Consider the following 19,387-nt stretch of genomic DNA (forward strand, 5'->3'; position numbering starts at 1 on the left):
AATTTAATTCTTACTTACATGATAACAAGAAATAATGTTTTGGAATTATGAAGTTATTGGTGTCCACGGCTCATAAAATACAGCCAATTTTTCACAGGTTATTGAGTCTATTGACTCAAATCACCACATCTGGATATTTCCTCCCTTCTCCACAAAAAAAAGTCTAGTACAAGAAATAATCAGATTTGGTAATCCTGAGGTATACAGTTGTACTAACATTTACATGTTTTTAATTTATTGATATTTATGCTTGTTGAAGTTCTCATGATTATTTGAATGGAGTTGATCAGGACTCTGTAGAAAGCATAATCTGTGGAGAATGGGATTTAAAATTTTGTCTGTAAAAGGGTTATTTAGAGTGGAAAAAATGGAAATAGTTCAGGTTCCGTGATATGAAAGTGTTTAACAAATGGATAGAACAACAATGTAATTTTTAATACTCATTTAAATATAACTGCATCACAGCTGAAATGCACACTAACTCTTTATTAATATACTTTTAGTTTTAAAAGTTAAACAGATCAAGTGCAAATATATATTAAAAGATCTTCTGATACATTATCTGTCTTTATGTAACTTTCAAATTCATCTCTTTGCACTGACAGAATAATTCGTTTTTGAAGGGAGTGACATACGAGGATAAAACCTTAGGCCTGGAGGACTTAAATGTTTTGGAAGATTGCTTTCCTGAAGAAGATCATGAAGGATTATTGCTAATGAACTGTGAAAACCATGTTTCTGAGTGTACTGATACTAATGCAACAGCCGTACAAAATATCTCAGAACACAAAATAACTCTGTTAAATGGAGAAAAAAAGATACAGTATAATGAAGAACATGAAGTTGCTAAATGCCTTTCACCATCTATGCCTTATGTAATTACTGGTGAAGATTTCAGAAGTCAAATGCATTCAGCTTTGATACCAGCCAAGAAAATCCAACCCATAGAAATGCTGGAAGATGATTTACGTGAAACCCAACAGATTTCAGTTAAAAATGAAGAAAGTGATAATGAAGAAGTGTTAAAGCTGGAAGATTTCAGTGAAAAAACATTGTTCAACCCATACCTTAGAAATTCTGTTAAAACGAGGGAATTTCTGATTTCTGAGAACTTGACAGAACCTAGTGAGAATGAACCCAAGAAGCAGCCAACTGTTTTACCTGCTTTTCAACAAAATGCTGTAGGACAATCCTATGTAACACTGGACATGGTTGGTCTGGCCACAGCTCATTAGCAAGAGAAAACTTCCCGTGTACAAGCCCATCTTGGCAGTGCTGCTTTTACATATTCGTATATGCTAACCTGGACGATCATGGTTCCTTTGGATGAAATTACCCCATTTCTTTGAACAGCTGTGAAGTTATCGGTGCACTGTGTTTATACCTGCTGAGGTTTTAGTGTTGTGGTGTTTTTTTATTTTTATTTTTTAACCATGTAGATGTGTCAGTAGTGAGGCAAAGGAGGTAAGGTATCTTCTTTTCTTAGTTCTTAATTTTGATTTCCACTGTGACAACATCCAGCAGTGCAAATTGCTCACTGATTTCCCCCCAGGCAACCAGTTGCAATGACTGAGCACTGTTAGGGCAATGTGCACAAACTTGAGGGGAGCCAGTATTTGCCAAATACTTCCTTAAGTTACATGAAGTAGAACTGCTTTACTATTTTTATCCTCCCCCCACCTTGTTTTTTATCTGGTTTTATGTGTAGCGTTCCTCCTGTTCTGCAAGTAGTTGGCAGACTTCAGTAATCATCCTTCTGCATCCTGAACACTGAATCAGCAGTTTGGCTCATAGTTTCCATGTCTTTAATGAGGGGATATGTTGTGTATACGCTATTGATTTATCAGCATTTTGGGAAATACAGGGTTATGTTGGCTTGCTGCCTTCCCTTTCTCTTGCTTTTAATCACACTCCGTATTTTGTGCTACTTCTGTTTCCTGCTTATTCACCACTTTTTTTTTTTTTAATTTAATTTAATTTTTATTTTTTTACTGTTTACTGCAAGATATCTTCTTATCTTCTTGTTACTATGCCCTTAATTTCTCCTGTTTTAAAACTGTTTTCCTCAGCTGGAGTTTTGGAATTTCAATCTGGAAAAGAAAGCTAAGTATTGCATCTTCTGTTAGAATAAGCACTGAATTTATATCTAGGAAAGTCTTTTTCTGAGAGGTAGTGGAAAAAACACCAAATCTACCAGATAAACATAAATATCCTCTGATAACTGATTTAGGATTAGAGATTTCTACAAGCAGGCTGTAACTTCCGTCTTTTGTTTTATGATTCTGAGAGGTCAAAACCACGTACAGTTTTGATCGAATATAGGCAGCAAAAGTATTAGGCAGAAAACTCCAAGTTATTTGTTTTCAGTAGGAAAGAGACTATTGCTGTAAAATTCTTACTAAAATATTTTATTATATTATAGGTAAAAAAGAAAAGATGGAGTCAACTATAAATAAAAAGTGTTTAAAAGGTGTTTGGTGTGACATTTGTGGCAAATGTGGTCACTCGAAGACTTTAAACTGTTTTGGAAGTATTTAAAGGCTTGACATTATCACTCTTGTGCATAATTATGGACTTCTTCAGGGGAGAAAAAGAACAGGAGTAGTGGGGATGGAAAAAGGAGACAAAGAAGAGTAGGCATAGAAAGCCTTCCCTGTGTAGGAAGAGGAGTGGGAGGCTTATGCCCAGCAAATTGTTAGTAGGTGTATCTTCTTTACTTACTGGATTTTTAGCTAAATTAAACATTCTGTGTTTTGTTAGTAGAGTTACTACTATTTACCTCCACAGTGTTTAAAATTCTCTGAATAGAAATCCCACAAACTTACATAGATTAACCTAAGGGACAAAATTAGCACATTCCATAACCATATGGAATATAGAATCCATATTTCTGTGTTCCTCATGTCCTTTAAAATCCCCTAAATAGGGGGAAAAAAAAAAAAAAGTGCACTGGTAATTAATGCAGGGGAGAGAAGGAGTCTTTCTTCCTCCAGTTAGCACTCCTGTTTGGTGCCTGCTCCTCCACAGGTGATGTGATTGCTGCTGAACAGCTGCTGTAGGCATTGAGCAAGTGGTCCGTCCCAGATAATGCTGTTAAGATTGTGTTTTTCTTACCACTATGTGTATTTCATTACAAATAACATACTATCTTTTACTATTCCTGAAAAATGAATTTATTATGAATAGATTTCTCTTTTTGAGATAGCTGATAACCTCTTAAGGTAGATGTTTCAACTTGTGTTCACAAGTGAGGACACAAGTGTGTTCACAAGTTGTTCAGAAGCATTTCATTGCTAGTCCATGTTTGATATCTCCTGCAGCAGAGGTAAATGCTTACATGCGAGAGAGCCCTAATAAGAGCACAGTATATGTGAGGGGCTCACAGCTGCTTTTCCTGGCTCAGCAAATGAGTTCATGTCACCCTTGCACAGTCATTTCAACAATTTCCTGCTTTCTTTCTTTTCTCCATTTATTGCACAGGTCTGCCATTTGACTCCATGCTTGTATGTAGCTTTAAGATTTAACACTGTAAGATGCACTCCAGTTATAATCCACCCTGCTGATGTTAGTTACTCCTCAGGGCAGACAGGACTTGAGAATTTAATGCTATTTGAAATTTGATCCTGTTACAGGCTTCTTACAGGGCACAGCTTACCTTAAATTACTTGTGTGGACATTTTAATTCCTCCCCCCTTTTTATCTCCCATTTGAGTTTCAGACCAAGAAGATACATAAATAGAGATCCTGCTTTATATACCTGTCTTTACCATATAGGCTTGTATAAAAAAAAAACAAAAAACAAAAAACAAAAAACAAACAAACAAACAAAAAAACAACAAAAACAAACAAACAAACAAGCAAACAACAACAACAACAACAAAAAACAGAAAAAGAAAAAATTTATTATCAGAACAACAAAATCTAATCTAAATCTCCTCTCTTTCAATTTAAAGCCCCATTGCATTCAATTTAAAGCCACTCCCCATTCCCCTATCACTCCACTCCCTGACAGAGTCCCTCCCCAGCTTTCCTGTAGTCCCCTTTAGGTAGTGGGAGGCTGCTGTAAGGTTTCCCTGGAGCCTTCTCTTCTCCAGGCTGAACAGCCCCAGCTCCCTCAGCCTGTCGTCACAGGAGAGGTGCTCCAGCCCCTTGATCATCCTCATGGCCCTCCTCTGGAGTTGCTCTAGTGGGTCTATGTCCATCTGGTGTCTGTGTGTTTACTGTACTTGCTGTTCTGCTGTTAGATTGACACTGGTATGTGCCTTGGCTTGAGCCCCCGATGCTGGAGGGAGGAGGAGGAAGACTCTGCCTAGTTCAAGGCTGTCTCCCCTTTCTCTGTCAGCACATCTGCATTTCCTGTACGGGAAGGTGGCTGGCTCCTTCCCCTCCCATCTGAGTGCTAACCAACACTTCAGCAGCACAGATATCAAGAAGCTTGAGGCACAGGCGGGCTCAAGTCCCGAGCTCAGTGATAATATAGACGTTATCTTCCAGTGCCTCCATCGCGCAGATTATTACTGTGGGTGGTAACAAGATAATGACTTTAAATGCTTGGTGACTGCAGCTGTGATAGGCAACTGGCATGGTTCAGCTGAGCAGATCTTTGCAAACAAAGATCCTAGGGCCGCAGTGTTTAGCTGTATTTTGTATGTTTCAAAATGACGGGGAGGAACATGTGTTAGAGGTCCTGCTGTCTGCAGCCTCGTGCACAAACCATGGTGCATGCAATGTGCTGTGCTCATGAGAGCGAGGTTTCAGCTGGTAGTTTTTGCAGTTACCAAATGTGGTCAGAAATTGCCAGTATCAACAAGAAAAGATAACGAGCCAACTCTGATGCTCTATTTCAGAGAAAGCTCAGATTTTCATTTTGAAATCTCTCTCAGTGGATTTGTGTAAGAGGGCTTTGTTTTGACAGCCATGGGGTTTCAGGTATTAGAGGTAGCATTTTAACTTTGCCAGCCAAGATGTCAAAACACAAAACAGCGAAGATTCAACAGCTCAATGTGTGGGAGGTTGTTTATGTAACAAGCAATGCAATTCTGAATCTCAGTGATCACACACACGATGCAGTGTTTTAGAAACAAATGCCACGCTCCTTATTACAAGACGTAAGCTGAGAATTTGTATTCAATGGCTCTATGCTTTGGTAGGACCTATTCTGAAATATTCAGGTAAGATACTCTGCCAAATGTTACTTGGAAATAACACACAGAGTTTATATAACACGTACATGATTTGTGTCTGTGTAAAATTGATCTTTAACATGCTGAATCCACTGTGAAGAGAGTTGAAGTCTCATTTTGGTTCTCTGTGTCAATGTTTGTGATGTTCATAGCAGGAGGCAGGGCACATCCTCAGTGTAGGCAAGCCTTGAGCCCACAGGTATATGGACTTAGTCTAAATTCAAGTAGTTGCTAATAGCAATGCCTTTTGCCTCCTGGCAAGGGAGAAGTAAAGAAGTAAAGGAAGAAATAAGTTCTTGTGTTGTGTTTGTCTTACGGCAATTCATCATTTATCAGAAAATGTGCTACCCTCGTATAAATAGAGCATGTCCAAAGCAATTGTTTGTCTAAAATATTGTCCTGTATACAGAGGATGACATTTGTAAATGGAGCAAACACTAAGCATACTTTTTGTAATACTAGCTGTTCTTAATCATAATGTTTACTGAGTGTATTTATTACAAAATGCAAACTCTACCCTTTCTGAGTATGTGTTGTGCATCCCAGTTGGATAATTTAGGATTAAGGCTCTGAACAAAATCTTTGTAATCTTTTTTGTCTTTGTAATCCTTTCTGTCTTTGTAATCCTTTCATTCACATTTCTTCACAGTTTTGCTACTTAAGAGAATTTTTTTTTAGTGTTTGACAAAATACTGAATTATTCTAGTGAACTTTTGTCCCTTGGATTACTTTGTCTGGTCTTTTCATGGGCTTTCTTATGATTATTTAGCTTGCTGTCCTTTCCAAGATAAAATAATCATTCCTACTACCACCTCACTATTTAATTCAAATTATACTTTTGTCTAGTTCTTTTGGAAATCAGAACAGGAAAATGAAGAATCACAATCCAGAAGTTGTCACAAATGTGTGACCAAATGTTCTTCCATGGAATCACTATTTTTTTTTTTTAGTGGAGTATCAGAAGATGAACTGAAACAGATGTGTACAGCATGATTTGTTCTCTAAATTTATTTAAAGGAGGACTCACTTGAAAAGTAAGTACAGACGGATTATTTCATGCTGCCCATCCCTTTTCTAGTGCTGTTCACTTTCTTCAGCTCTTAAAAAGACAGCACATTTCTAGAAAAGGAGAAGGGGAACCCAGCTTCTAAAGTAGTTTTTGTAAGCTTGCCTGACACACTGGCACTCCCAGGCCCAGGCTGTGCAGAGCCCAGCAGCAGCAGCAGATGATGATGATGATGATGATGATGATGATGATTCCCCCTGGGTGGGCAGTGGGGTGGGCATTGGGTTCCACACCCCTCACCCGCTGCGGGACAGGACAGGGTGTGTAGGGTGACGCACAGGGACCGAGCTTCCTGTAACCCCCGAGCTTGTGGCGAGCTCGTGTGTCCCACCCCAAGCAGGCAAAGGACCTGCCGTGATCCGGCGTTTTGTGCTTCCAAAGAGCCCTTTCAACACTGGTGAGTCACAGAGCCATGGGGACAATGCTTTCAAGTCTGAACTTATGCCACCAGTGTTTTATGTACAGTTTTGTTTCTCGTGCATTGCTTAGCCACAAGCTGATGAACTTCAAATACTTTATCACTGCTTTTATATAAAAGCCAGCTTTTTTATCTAGATTGCAGTGTCTGACTCAACAGAACTGCAGTTTTGAAGTGAGCATGCATTTCTCAGAAAAGCAGCCTTATTTAGATTTCTTGGGTCTGTCACTGCTGTCCTCAGATTGCCGTGCTCTCCTAGCCAAGGATAAGAGCTGCAGGAATTTCTCCATTATGTTAGGAATGGTCCAGTGGAGTTTGATGAAGAAATACGACATACAGAATCACAGAATACCCTGAGCTGGAAGGGACCCAGAAGAATCAAAAATTCCAGCTCATGACCACACACGATTACCTAAAAAATAAACCATATTTCTGAGAGCGTTTTACAAACACTTTTTGATATCCCTGTCTCTGGGGACACTAAGTGCCTGTGGGACATGGGGACCTCTGGTGTCCCCCATGCCTCTGTCCCTGGGGACACTGGGATCCGACAGCCTCAAGACCTCAACCCCTGGGAAATGTGGGACCTCCACCTTCCCACCCTCTCATTTTTGGGCAGATATATTGTCTCCTGTTTGGGGATCCATATTGTCCCCATCCCTGGGGGCCCCGGGGCCCCCAATGTCCCCATCCCCAGGTTTCTGCAGGACTGGGGAGCCTGCTCACCCCACTCCCTGGAGAACCAGGGACCCCGATTGCTCTGAGCCTTCCCCATCCCCAGTGTCCCCCCACAGTGCTGTCCTTTTCATAACCATGGTCAGATTATGCAGAAGCATTCAGGGACGTCAGAAACGATGAGCATATGATTAAAATCAGGGTAAGTACCCACTTCGGACATAACTGAACCAAACCCAGCATTTCAGCCTGAAGAAAGCTTGAAAGGCTTCCCAAAATGATGCTGTAGTATAGATTTCATCATAATGCAACAAAATCCAAGATGTTTCTTTTTGCCCTTATTTCTACCAAGTGAGCCCAGCACAGCTCTGGAACGAATACTTTCATTGGTGTCTGCTAAGTCTGGACATGGTCTCCAGGTTGTATTTCTGTTGCTCCTTTTACCTCAAGCAGCTGATGGTGGGGGGAAGCGGGACAGGAGAGGATTTAGTTTTGCTTTCCTTTTGGATTTTATTTTTTTCTTACCCTTTAGGAGCAGGAATTTATCCTAGAGGCAATACTTCTGTTGTTGCAACCTTTTTTCTATTTAAAAAGTATGTTTAAAAAAATTCTTTGGACACGGGAAGAATTAAACAGCAGGGGACAGTGTCTTTGTTTTTAATGTAAAGCTAATTATGTGCCTGGCATGCTCCCCAGAAACTTGTCCATCCAGCTGCTTTTGTGGCTTGCTGCCTTTGCTGGCTGCGGCGTTCTCCCATGAGTTTACAGTTCCTCCAAACACAGCCCCTGCTTTTGCTTTGATCTCCAGTGAATTCTTTGCAGCTACATTGCTTGGTTCATGAATAAGCCCTGGATTTTGCTCGTCCTTTGGGAGTACATCCCTTCTCTGCTTTTGCTTTTCTTCTCGGAAGGGCTTAATTGCTTTTACACGTCTGATGGAGGGTGTTGGCTCTTCATGAGCCTAACGAGATTTCACACTGCCTGAGCTGTGAGAGGCAAGAAGTAGGAGTGCAGTGAATAATTTCTGGTGCAAATCGACTCATACAGGTTTAGTTTTTGCTCATTTTCACCTCCAGCACAGGCAGCTAGTTCTCGTCTGGAAGTACAGTCCTTATTAAAGGGAAGGGTGATCCTGGATATAAACTGAGTGCTGTTTGCTCTGACCTGCTGGGGTGTGGAGGAGGGGAGATGCGTGGTCTTTAATGGGAGTGTCCCTGTCCTTTCTTCCCCAGCCATCTTCACCCTCTCCTTGTGCATTCTCATTTCTGTGCCCATGGCAGGGCCCTGTCCCCCTCGCTCCTGCATGGCCCCCTCTCCCTGCTGCTGGGGAGTGAGTGAAACCTGTGCCATGTGTGTGCCTGCAGGTGATGTGCAACACGTTTTGTCTGGGGGGCAGCAAAGTCCAGGCATGAATATAAAAGATAGAACCACTGAACATCCTAAGCTGGGAGAGACCCATAAGGATCACTGAGCCCAAGTCCTGGCTCCACACAGGACCACCCAAAAATCAGACTATGTGTCTGAGAGCGTTGTCCAAATGCACCTTGAACGCCAGCAGCTCAGTGCCATGCCTGCTGCCCTGGGCAGCCTGTCCCAGTGCCCGACCACCCTCTGGGTGCAGAGCCTTTCCCTAACCCCCAGCCTGACCCTCCCCTGTCCCAGCTCCATGCCGTTCCCTCGGGTCCTGTCGCTGTCCCCAGAGAGCAGAGCTCAGCGCCTGCCCCTCCGCTCCCCTCGTGAGGGAGCTGCAGGCCGCCATGACGCCTCCTCTCAGAGGTGCAATGAATTACATTCTAGGGCGCTTTTCTCAAAATAATGACTGCTTTACGGTCCCAGAGAGCTATTATCTTTTTGTTAAGAAAGGGTATTTCTGTAGGTGGTGAGACTATAATTTACAGGAAAGACAGCTTCACCTGTCTCTTGTTGTCAGCCCATTTTCCCAAGAAACCTCTGCCTGCATTGCCCCATCACACAGAAAAGCTGCCCGTCCTTCCCTGGGCCATGCACCGATTGTCACTGCTGTGTTGATCCTGCTGCCTCATGGTGCACTACCTCACCCTCCCACACTGCATCCTGCCGCTGCCCTGTGCCTGCGTGGCCACAGTTTGCCTCAGAATACCATCCCCAACCAGCAAGAGCTGGAAAATGCTTCCACTGCCTCTTTGCTGTGAATAATTTAAGCCCCCCTGTGAAGGTGTGCAGGCCGTGCTGGCCCCGCAGGGACAGGAGCGTGGCATGGGATGGGAGCAGCTGTGCTTGCCGTGGGCAGCCATGTTGTGCTGCCATGGCCTCAGGTAGGCTGCGGGTTGCCTCGGCTCTCGCTTGCCGTCATTTTGCCCTCACCGCCGAGGTTTGCTCTCGTGGTGATGGATTTCTTCGTCAGTGGCATGGCCGAGCGCAGCTCTTTGGGCAGAGACGCTCGTGACATGAGGTACTTCTGCCTGCTCCAGCCCTTGCGGATGGGTCTCGGTTTCCTGCCTTTAAAGGAGTTTGTGCTGTGGCAGTGTTGGTTTATTTGTGGTGTTTCTATTTCTATTTTTATTTATTCTCCACGTGTTGCACATTGACAGAGTCTGATCTTTTTTCCTACAATGTCTACAGGCTAATTTTAAAGAGTGATTTTGAGTATTTTTCATGCTAATGTAATGAATCAATTTGCTTTCATGTACAGACATCTACCTACTCCAGTAGCAAGGGATTATTCTGTTTTCTCAAAAGAGTAATAGCCTAATTACAAACTCGTATTCTGAAATGACATTAATTTATATAAATGCATAGAAAGAAGAAACTCTCTGACAGAAATATTGCAACCTATGAGTACTGCTGTTTATAAAAGAAGACATCCAGCAAAAAGATGAGCAGAAGATCACCTTGAATTAGGAAACCAAAAATCCGTACATCAGGTCTTGCAGGAGTTAGACCAGCCCTCATAAACCTCTGCTAACACCTGGCCTATTCGCAAGTGACTTTGCACAGCTGCGTCTTAGGGTCGGGACTCTCGCTGCAGCAGCTGGTGCTGTCTCGCAGCGTGGCACAAAACCTCCTGAAGATTTTTCAGGGCAGGAAATGCCACGGGGGGCCCTGTGCATCACCAAATGTGCAGGAACAGTGGCCAGAGCCAGTGTTTCCCCCTGGGCTGAGGCCAGGAGGAGGAAGAGGAAGCAGGCAGGGAGGCAGGGGTGTGGGTCTGGCACAGGGGAGGAGGCAGCAGGCTCATGGCCAGCCCTGCCCGGCACCAGGCTGGGAACAGGGCCCAGGTCACGGCACTTGGCCCTGCGGCTTTCGCCTGCCTGGCTTTGTGGTTCTTTTTTTTTTCTTGGAAGAGACCCCGCCTGGGGGAGGAGGTGGGGGACTCCCCGAGGTGACAAAACCAGGCCAGGCGCTGCGGAGACGCCAAGGGAAAAGTGTGTCTGGCTCGGAGTGCACAATGGGATGTCCTGGGCTTTGTGGGTGAGGAGCAGGGAGAGGGACGGGGGCAGCCCCATCTCCTGAGTGGCCCCCAGAAGCTGATGGAGTTTGGGGGAGGTGGGGCAGAGCTTGGATGTCGCAGGGCACCCTGTGGCTGCTTGGTCTCGCTGTAGGTCAAATCCGTCCTCCCCACTGCTGCTTCCCCATGGGGCAGCCTGGAGCCCCCCACAGGGATTTTGGGGCTCATGATCCAGAATAAACAGCAGCTGGAGTACGTTTTGGGGCTTGTTACAGACCTCCCCACCCCCCCAGAAAAGAAACAGCACCCTCGTCTCATCCAAAACCTGGTCCTGCGGTGGTGAAGGAGAGAAGATGCACGCACAGGGAGGGAGGTGGTCCCTGTGTCTCTTCTGTGATAAATTTCCTTAAAACGGGAAAAAGCTGCATCCGTTCAAGCAGGAAGAGTCTTGCTGCCCAAGTCTGGATCAGAACCAGTCACTGAGAGTTCTGTTTGTTCCCAAAGTACTTGCGTGGGAATGCGTATGGGTAACAAACAGGGGTCAGTGGTAATTACGGTCCTGGATGCTGCAGTGCCGTGATTCAGGCCGGAGCAATGCATGAGAACAGCTTCCTATTAGCAACCCCTTGTGTTCGTCAGCACGCAGGGACAGGGAGGCAGGGCCTGTTGCGTGTGGACGGGCTGTGGCGTGGCCCCGGTGGAAGGGGACAAGTGCCAGAAGGCGCTGAGACACTGACCTGCCCTGCAGCACGCGGGCGCCAAGCCTGCCTGTGGGTCTGGATTTAATGTCGGGTCTGCATTTGATTTCTGCTCCGTATTGCGATGGGACTGCACGACCAGGCTCAGCTCTTCTTCTGACAGTGGGAGAGGGAGGAGAAGAGCCAAGGGGTGTTGCTAAACCCTCAGAAAAGAATTACCCAAAAAAAAAAAAAAAAAAGGCACAAGTAAGGCGAGCTGTGGGTAGGGCTGGAGCAGCTGCATGCGATGTGCTGCTGCCGCCTCCCGGCGTGGCCGAATGCTCCCGTGGGTGCTGAAGCCGGGCTGGGGCCAGGCAGAGCTGCTTGGCCCAAGGCTGAGAGCAGGAGTGTGGCCGGCTCTGCTCTTCGCTCCCTGCCTCCCCTTGGGCTCTGCCTGCTGCCTCCTTCCCTCTCTCCCTCCCTCCATGGCCACAGCAGGGTGGATTTGGCTGGTGCTTGCTGTTCTCCTTCACATGTAGCTTCTTGCGTTGCAGGAGAGGCAGAGCAGCACAGCCCTGCAGGGCTTTGGATGGATATTTCCTTCCGAGATGAGGCGGCGGGTGGGTGGATGGGGCTCCAGCTGCTGTGGCGTGGCTGTGCACCCCCTCGCTCAGCCTCGCCAGGTTTTCCAGCCCCACCAGTCCCTCCTGTCTGGCTGCAGGGTGTGGGGGTGTCAGGCTGAATGAAAGCAGAGCTTCCCCACCCAGGCCGGGCTTTTCCTAGTTTGCGCAGCATCGTGGTTTGCGGGGGCCCGAGGGAGATTTTTGGCTCTGCTTGTTGTTTCACGGTAACTGGAGACCAGCGGGGAGGCAGGAATCCCAGGCTGTACCAGGAACAGCACAAACCCCGGGAAAATCAATGTGAGGTGCTCTTTCAGAGCAGTTCAGCTTCACTCTCCTTACCAGTGGTCAAACCGAGGCGCCAATATGCCCAGCAGCCCTCCGGCCACCCCACCTCGAGGGGCACAGGGTGCCCAGCCTCGCCTGCGTCCCTGGGAACCTGGCGGCTTCTGGCGAGCCGATGTGTAAGCCACACAAGTATGTGCTTCCTGTGCAAAGCACAGCATTCCCGTCATCCGCAGTCCCCGCTTCTCTCCTTTGTTTACTTGCACAGTTCCAGGAAGCCGCTGTGCTGTGCTCGGACAGCGAGGAGGCAGCAGCAAGGTGAAGCCGCTGACGCCTCTCACAGCGCTTCACCCTGCGGCGCACTGAAAGCTGGTGAAAACCCGAGGGGCTTTGTGTGAAATTGGAGAGGAAAACTGTGGAGCGAGCTAAGAGCTCGGTGTGCTGGCACCCACTGGTGAAGGAATCCAGCGTTAGTTCTGCGTTTGTTTTAACTGCAAAGTGGCACCTGGTGTGGCGGGCCCGGATTGCTCCCCTGTGGCAACAAAAGCAGTAATTTTTGCTGCCATAGGTTGCACACAATGCAGCCCCTGTATGTATGTCAGACTGAGTCTGCCCTCGTTAAAGGGGGGGCTGTGCAGCCTATGGAACCAGCAGGTTTCCCTCCAGCAGGAAGGGGAAGCCAGGTTTTGTCAGGTGCAGCGCTGAGGCCTTGCTGAACAGTCTCTGAAGATCCCCCTGTGCTTTCTTCAGAACAGAGCTGTAGGCTCCCCAAAGGCCTGTGAGGATCCTCCACCCTTAAGAACCAACCAAAGCCAGGTGAGACCAAGGGCAATGCTGGAGGTAGTCACAACTTCTTTTCTGGAAACAAGTCTGTGCATATAGTTGGCGTTAAACCCTGGTAAGGTTACTTGGAATGGGATTTGTTTTGGACACCTCCTCCCAGTTTCACTGTGGCTGCCTGGAGCACCACTAGCACATCTGCAGAGCGCAGAGCCACCGCCAGACACAGCCACCACTTCCAAGCAGCACTGGGCAGCACGAGGCCCAGGAATGAAGAAAATTGGCAGTTTTGGGGATGGGGCTTGGTCCCTGGGACCTGCCCGGCCACTGCAGCCTCAGCTGGTTGCAACCACAAGAGCGATTAAAAGGGGAAGGTGAGCCATTGCTCATCTGCCCCGTGAAACCCCCGGAGTACCCAGACAGGTACACCAGTCACCTCTCTGGGAATTTCTCTGTTCCTGGCCTGTGAGGTGGTGCCCCAGCTGTGTGGTCACTGAAGTTACCTTAACAAAAATATCCACTCCAACACACAAAGCAAGTATGGAATACTTTCTTCTCGTTTTTATATATTGTGTAGTAGACAAATGCAACATTCAGGCTCAGCTGGGTAACAAAAAGGAAGACATTCAAAACTTACAGTAAAAAGTAAACTGTAGAAAGCAGAGTTTATATGACAATAAACATGCAGCTTGCAAAAGAATGAAGATCATGTACTGGTATTAAAACACATTTCCATATAGAGACAGCTTATGCAGCAATTTGCAGATTTAACCTCTGGCTGAAGTATGCAAGCCCTTCAAAGCCGGCATACAAACCACCAGTAGCTTAGTCAGCCATAGTTACTTTAAGTACATAATAAAACTTGATTTTAAGTTTACATTCACTAGGCATTCAATTCAGCATCAAGGCACTTTCCTTGTTATATGTCCCTGTGTCCCACGACTACACTTACCTAGGTGCATATATTGGCACAGTAGCGCTTGCTGACGAGTAGCCCTGATGGCGAGCTCCGTTGCCCCTCTCCCCAAATAAAAAGCAGTCGGCTCCCAGACAACCCATGGCTGTATCACAACGCCAGGCTGCACGTGATGCCGTGAGCAGCTCTGCTTTATGAAAAAGCCACACGCAGCAAGGTGAGTGGATCCGTCAGCGTGTGTGCTTTGCTACGAGGAGCAGTTTTGGGAGTTACACCCACAGCAGACCACCACGCGGGAGCAAGGTGAGCTTCCCAGCAGCCGGCGTGCCACACGCTTGTGTTTCATCTGTTCTTTACAGGAATGTGCTTCTGTGGGAGTAGCAGCGACTTTATTGCCCGTCTCCACTGCTAAGGTTGTCTTCGCAAACAAACGCAATGCTTGACCACGGTCTGCGTGCTTTGAGGTATTTATTGCCTATTCTTGCTCTGCACTAAAAGCAAGGCGCGGGGAGAGGATGACCATCGAGATCTGCCCCTTAGTTGTTAATCTGTAACAAATCCTGTGGCCTTAAAATGCATCCTTGTGCATTTGAGTCAGCGCTGCTTTCATTTTTAGGAATGGCTCAGATTGCACAACTAGTATGAAGGGAACAACAGAGAAAGCAAACACACGCACCCTAGTTTCATCTTTTCCTAACCGGTACTTTCATTTTTAACAAAGACAGGGAGGAAGGGGAATTGGTGAATCAGCTGCAGGATATCTAATCCTACACTTCTCCAGACTTCTGAATTCCCCACATTACTGCCGTCTTCTGGACCACGAGCTGAAGCTGTCTGCAGTTACAAACTGGCTATTTCATATCAACAGGCTCAACGTTTTTGTTGTTAAACTGCTTCTGAGTAACATTAAAAAAACTATTGGAATTTAAAATGGTTATATGTATCCATCCTAGCAAACAGATGGGCATTTATTAGAGGAGCAATGATGTTTTGTGATCCAGCCATCCAGTGAACTTGTTAAGGTACTTAAAAGATTGCATCAAAACGGCAGAAAGCAAACTGTTATATTTAGTCCAATTTAATGCATATAAATTACAACCTAAAGCACGTGTGTCCTGGAGCAAGGCCGACTGTAAGAGTTCCGAGTGTCTCTGGAGTTTCAGATCCTACCGTGAAGTCGATACTATAGCAGCATATATTGATAGGTGTCCTAGCTATTCAAGACCCGGCATTAATTAAATAAGTTGAATTACTGAAGTTAAATCAGAACAATGACTCCTACATCCTAGGCATGCTAATATAAGTTTTAACCATCTGGTGGTGCTCACATTTGCACTCAAAGCTGAAACTGCAAAAAGCAGGCAATGGGACTTTTCCAGCCACCAAGAAGTGACACAAACCCTTGTGTGCAAACTCCCCTCTTCCTGGGGAGGCAGGAGGGGAGCCAAGGGAGCACCTGGCTCCACCCAGCCCCAGAACCAATCCCCTCTTCCTACAGCACTACAAAAATAAATATATATGCTTTTCTTGTGAATGCAGAAGTTAGTTAGCCTTGCACTTAAAAGCATCTTCAAGGGTGAAGAAATACTTTACTTTTACTAGCCACCCCTCTCTGCTAGAGAGCAAACAAGCTTTTCACAACTAGCCTCCCACACCCTGCTGTAAAATTCCAGTCCAGGTAATCAAAATGGGCATGAAAGCATCAATAGCAGAGTGTAATTTTATTTTGCTAATGCCTTTATTTTGTGAAGTGCACCATAGTTACTGGGGTGAGGGTAATTATGATGCTAGGGCCAAGTTCAGAAAATTTCAGTGGATTGTTAAAACACATTACATATGCTCTAAAACCTGTGTGCAACTCTTTGATGCAACTAGATTGTTGTGATGCAAAGTACAAAATCAAGTTAAATGCTGAACGCTGTACAACACTGCATTTTGGCACAGTGGTTTACGAACAAGTTGTAAGCCTCTTACTTAGATTTACTGTGGCTTCCATAAGCTGCTCACCCACAGGCATCCCATTTAGTCTTTACTATTTTAGCCCTAGCTACAAGCACAAGATGGAAAGACAGAACAAATATATATGCTAGATAGAAGCCTTCCCAGTATATACTCCTGCACAATTCTGTGACTTTATTACCACTGATCCATAAACAATGACAAAAGTAAGAGTCCAGAAGTGACAGGACAAAGCTCTTGTTAGCACAGATCCCCTAAAAAGGTGAAATCTTTTCAAAGTTGAACTTTGGAAATAGTTCATGATTAACAGCAACTGAGAACAAAATGCCTTCCCTTTACACAACAGAAAGGAGAATAGTAACTTTAACTTAAGTTGTCCCTCAAACATGACATATGCTACCAAAAGTTAGTATTACTGGATCAGAAATAAAAGATTATCAGGTTTTGTTTTGTTTTTAATATCCAGGACTTTTAGGACTTTGAAGAAATGTTCAACCTCAGCAGCCAGATCGTGGCCAGAAACTTGTGACCCATACCATTTCATCAATTAGCAGAGGGTGGATTAGATAGCACGTGGCTTGCAGGACAGTTGTAATAAGCATGCACACTGCTCACCAGAAACTTTCCCTTTTACTTGTGATTTCTACAGTCACTATGAAGTTTGCATAGAGAAGACATACCCATCCCCCAGTAAACTCACTGCTGTTATTTTCTAAGAGGAATGTATTCTGACAACGGAAAGCTCCTTTGACCTCTGAAAAAAACAGATATGTCCTCTATTGTCTTGTGAGAGTGTAGTTTTCATCATGTCCTTGCTCTCTGGGGAAGAGGTTGAAGGTGCTGAGGGAAGATAGGGGGAAGTCTGGTTTGAAAAAAGGTATAGTTACAGTAACCTGCAACAGAGCATTTGTTTTAAAAAGCATCCGGATATGAAAAATACTGTTAGGAGAAAGGAACTGCAGAACACTGAATAAGACAGTAAAGATTCAGCATTTTTCTTGTTTTGTTTTTGAACAGTACAGACTTCAACTGACAATCTTTTGAGTTTACTCTAGCACTGAGTTCCTTCATATCAGAAGCAAAAGACACATGAAAAATATACCTGTCCTTCAAGGGCCATTACCAAGTGCTTTGCACAACAGCAGCACCACACATCACAAAAAGTTTCAGGAGGTCTCAGTTCTTTTGCTGAAGGAGAAATAAAACCCTTGTTTTATTCTCACAACACAGCATGTAGTGTTTTGAATCAAGGTTTTATTAGTGTCAGATCAGAAAAGCTGACTAGGCTGAGTCAAGGTAAAAAAAAAATAAATCTGCAAGTGTCATAAGATTTCATCACTTGGGAAGAGGTTAATTTTAATGCAGTTATATGTACCTTCTAAATAAAATACACAATAGAAGTGAGACATAAGAAAAAAGAATTTTAGCCACCACAAACATTGTGGCTCATGCTAGATAATAGATACATATAGTCATGAACTTGAAAGTTCAGGGTATAGTTTTTTCTTTTTTTTTTTTTTCCCTGAGCACTTCAATGACTTCAGTGCTTCTTTTTACTACGTTCAGTTTCAAGGAGGTCCCGTGGTGTTAGCAGTAAAGTTATAGCACACTAGTCATTGTAGTCATTCAGGAAGATCCCCTGACATCCCCTTTCTCCTAAGTAGTTATAAAAACTTTGAAAAGTTTTAGCTCATTACTTGCCTCTCAAGCTAGGCACTGCAAAGGTGCACTTATTATATACAAAGGCTATTAATATGACCAAAGTGGTGTGGTATAATCAGACAGTGTTTTGGGTACAAAAGCTTTAAATAAGTAATTATCTGTGTTTTCATCCAGATTTTTAACTTTTAAACATGAAAACTGAATTGCTGTGCATCAAGTTGCAAGGCACATTCTTAGGCCAAATTATTGTATAGTTCATGTGCACACATCTAAATATATGCATAATATCAATTATTACAGTAACACTCAGTCAAGCAATACGGGCATTTTGTTACTTGCAAACCATCAAAAATTCTATGCAATTACTAAATGTGGATGCATGATTTGCACACCGAGTCTGACAAGCTGGAAACTGTGACACTGGGCCACATCAAAAGTCAGAGTCAATCAAGCTACTGAAAAGTGTATGACATAGTATTTTTCCCCACATTGGAATACTAAACTTCGGTCTCATTTAAGTACAAATATGCTCCAAACAACCAAAGCTGGCTTCTTAGGCTTGTATACTGTTGCAAATCAACGTATTTCTTCTAGGTCTGTTGGCCGATGTGATTAACTGAAACTTGCTGTTTTCAATCATGTGTAAATTTGATGTGACAAGACACAAAAAGCACTGTAGCACAAAGGCTCGTTCAGCTATTCAGACAAATATGATTTCATGTAGTGCATAAAAGTAAGTCTCCAGAAGGTCTGGAATGCAAATTTTCCACAGAAACACAGTCCTTACTGTATTTTGTCAAATTATTCTTCACCTAATTTTAATATTTCTATCTGCATTCAGATAAAAATACCTAGCTTAATTCATCAGAAACACAGGAAGAAGTGTGAACAGGCACTAATGAAGGCCTAATGCAGCCAGTCTCTTCTCTCACTGAGGCATATAACCCCCTTGTCTCACAGTCTGTGGGAGATAACTTTTTGGCATTTCATCAACTGATGGTGGGTTTCCTTCTACTGTTTCATATCTCACAGTTTGTCCTTCAGTACTTGTCTGTAAAACATCTGACAGAGCAGCTTCCTGGGTACTTTTCTCTAGACCAAGACCCAGAGGCTCTGAATTCTGCCCTGAGATCTGCAATTGTGCAAATCCAGCGAGATCCTCCTCATTAGCAGGAATAATCTGCTTTGGTATTTCAAAGCAAGGCCTGTCAGTGTTGTTTTCATCCTGACCACAATTTTGTTTAAAATACTGCTGCCTCAGTGTTGTACTGTCACTCCCTCCACCATGATCCTCTGATCTCTCTTCTGAATCTAGCAGTGGCTGAGTAGATTCAGACCTTGAGAAGACTTGCACAGGTGTTTGGTCTCTGTAGCCATTGAGCACTACTGTCGAATACTGTACAGTGCTTGAAGTGTTTTGTGTAGTTTCACCTTCATCGCTGTCAGAGACGCTTTGCCTAGGAGAAGACATACAGGAGGATCCTCCAATACCACTGCTGTGCCCTTCTGAAGTACTCTTTTCCTTTTTAAGCAAATCAAAAGGCTTTAGATCTTGTTCTGAGAAAGACTTCTTGTCATCAGCTTCTATTTCTACGACGCTTACATCTGTAAAGCTGCCTTCTGGGTACATCTGATCTTTAGAATTAAAGTTGTGCTGAAAAAAAGAGAGGGATGTTGCCTAAGAGGAAGGTTAAGTTAAAACAAAACATTAAGTATCTG

The 19,387-nt window shown here is 44.4% G+C and overlaps 2 protein-coding genes across 5 annotated transcripts in view; one reads left to right on the forward strand and one right to left on the reverse strand.

Annotated features, from left to right (window-relative positions):
* IL31RA (interleukin 31 receptor A) overlaps positions 1 to 5,961 on the forward strand; it is a 37,560-nt gene extending 31,599 nt beyond the window's left edge. For 3 of the 4 annotated variants that reach the window (XM_082783063.1, XM_082783065.1, XM_082783066.1), the window contains exon 16: positions 606 to 5,961. In XM_082783063.1, the coding sequence (XP_082639189.1) occupies positions 606 to 1,235 (630 nt within the window). In that variant the 3' untranslated portion in view covers positions 1,236 to 5,961. The remainder of the gene's footprint in view (positions 1 to 605) is intronic. The other variant, XM_082783064.1, reaches the window with a different exon arrangement.
* Positions 5,962 to 13,665: 7,704 nt separating this feature from the next.
* IL6ST (interleukin 6 cytokine family signal transducer) overlaps positions 13,666 to 19,387 on the reverse strand; it is a 28,866-nt gene continuing 23,144 nt past the window's right edge. The window contains exon 16 of the mRNA XM_082784183.1: positions 13,666 to 19,322. Coding sequence (XP_082640309.1) covers positions 18,597 to 19,322 — 726 coding nt within the window. The 3' untranslated portion in view covers positions 13,666 to 18,596. The remainder of the gene's footprint in view (positions 19,323 to 19,387) is intronic.

Source organism: Aythya marila (genome assembly GCF_965140915.1).
Source record: "Aythya marila genome assembly, chromosome: Z".
Taxonomy (NCBI): Eukaryota; Metazoa; Chordata; class Aves; order Anseriformes; family Anatidae; genus Aythya; species Aythya marila.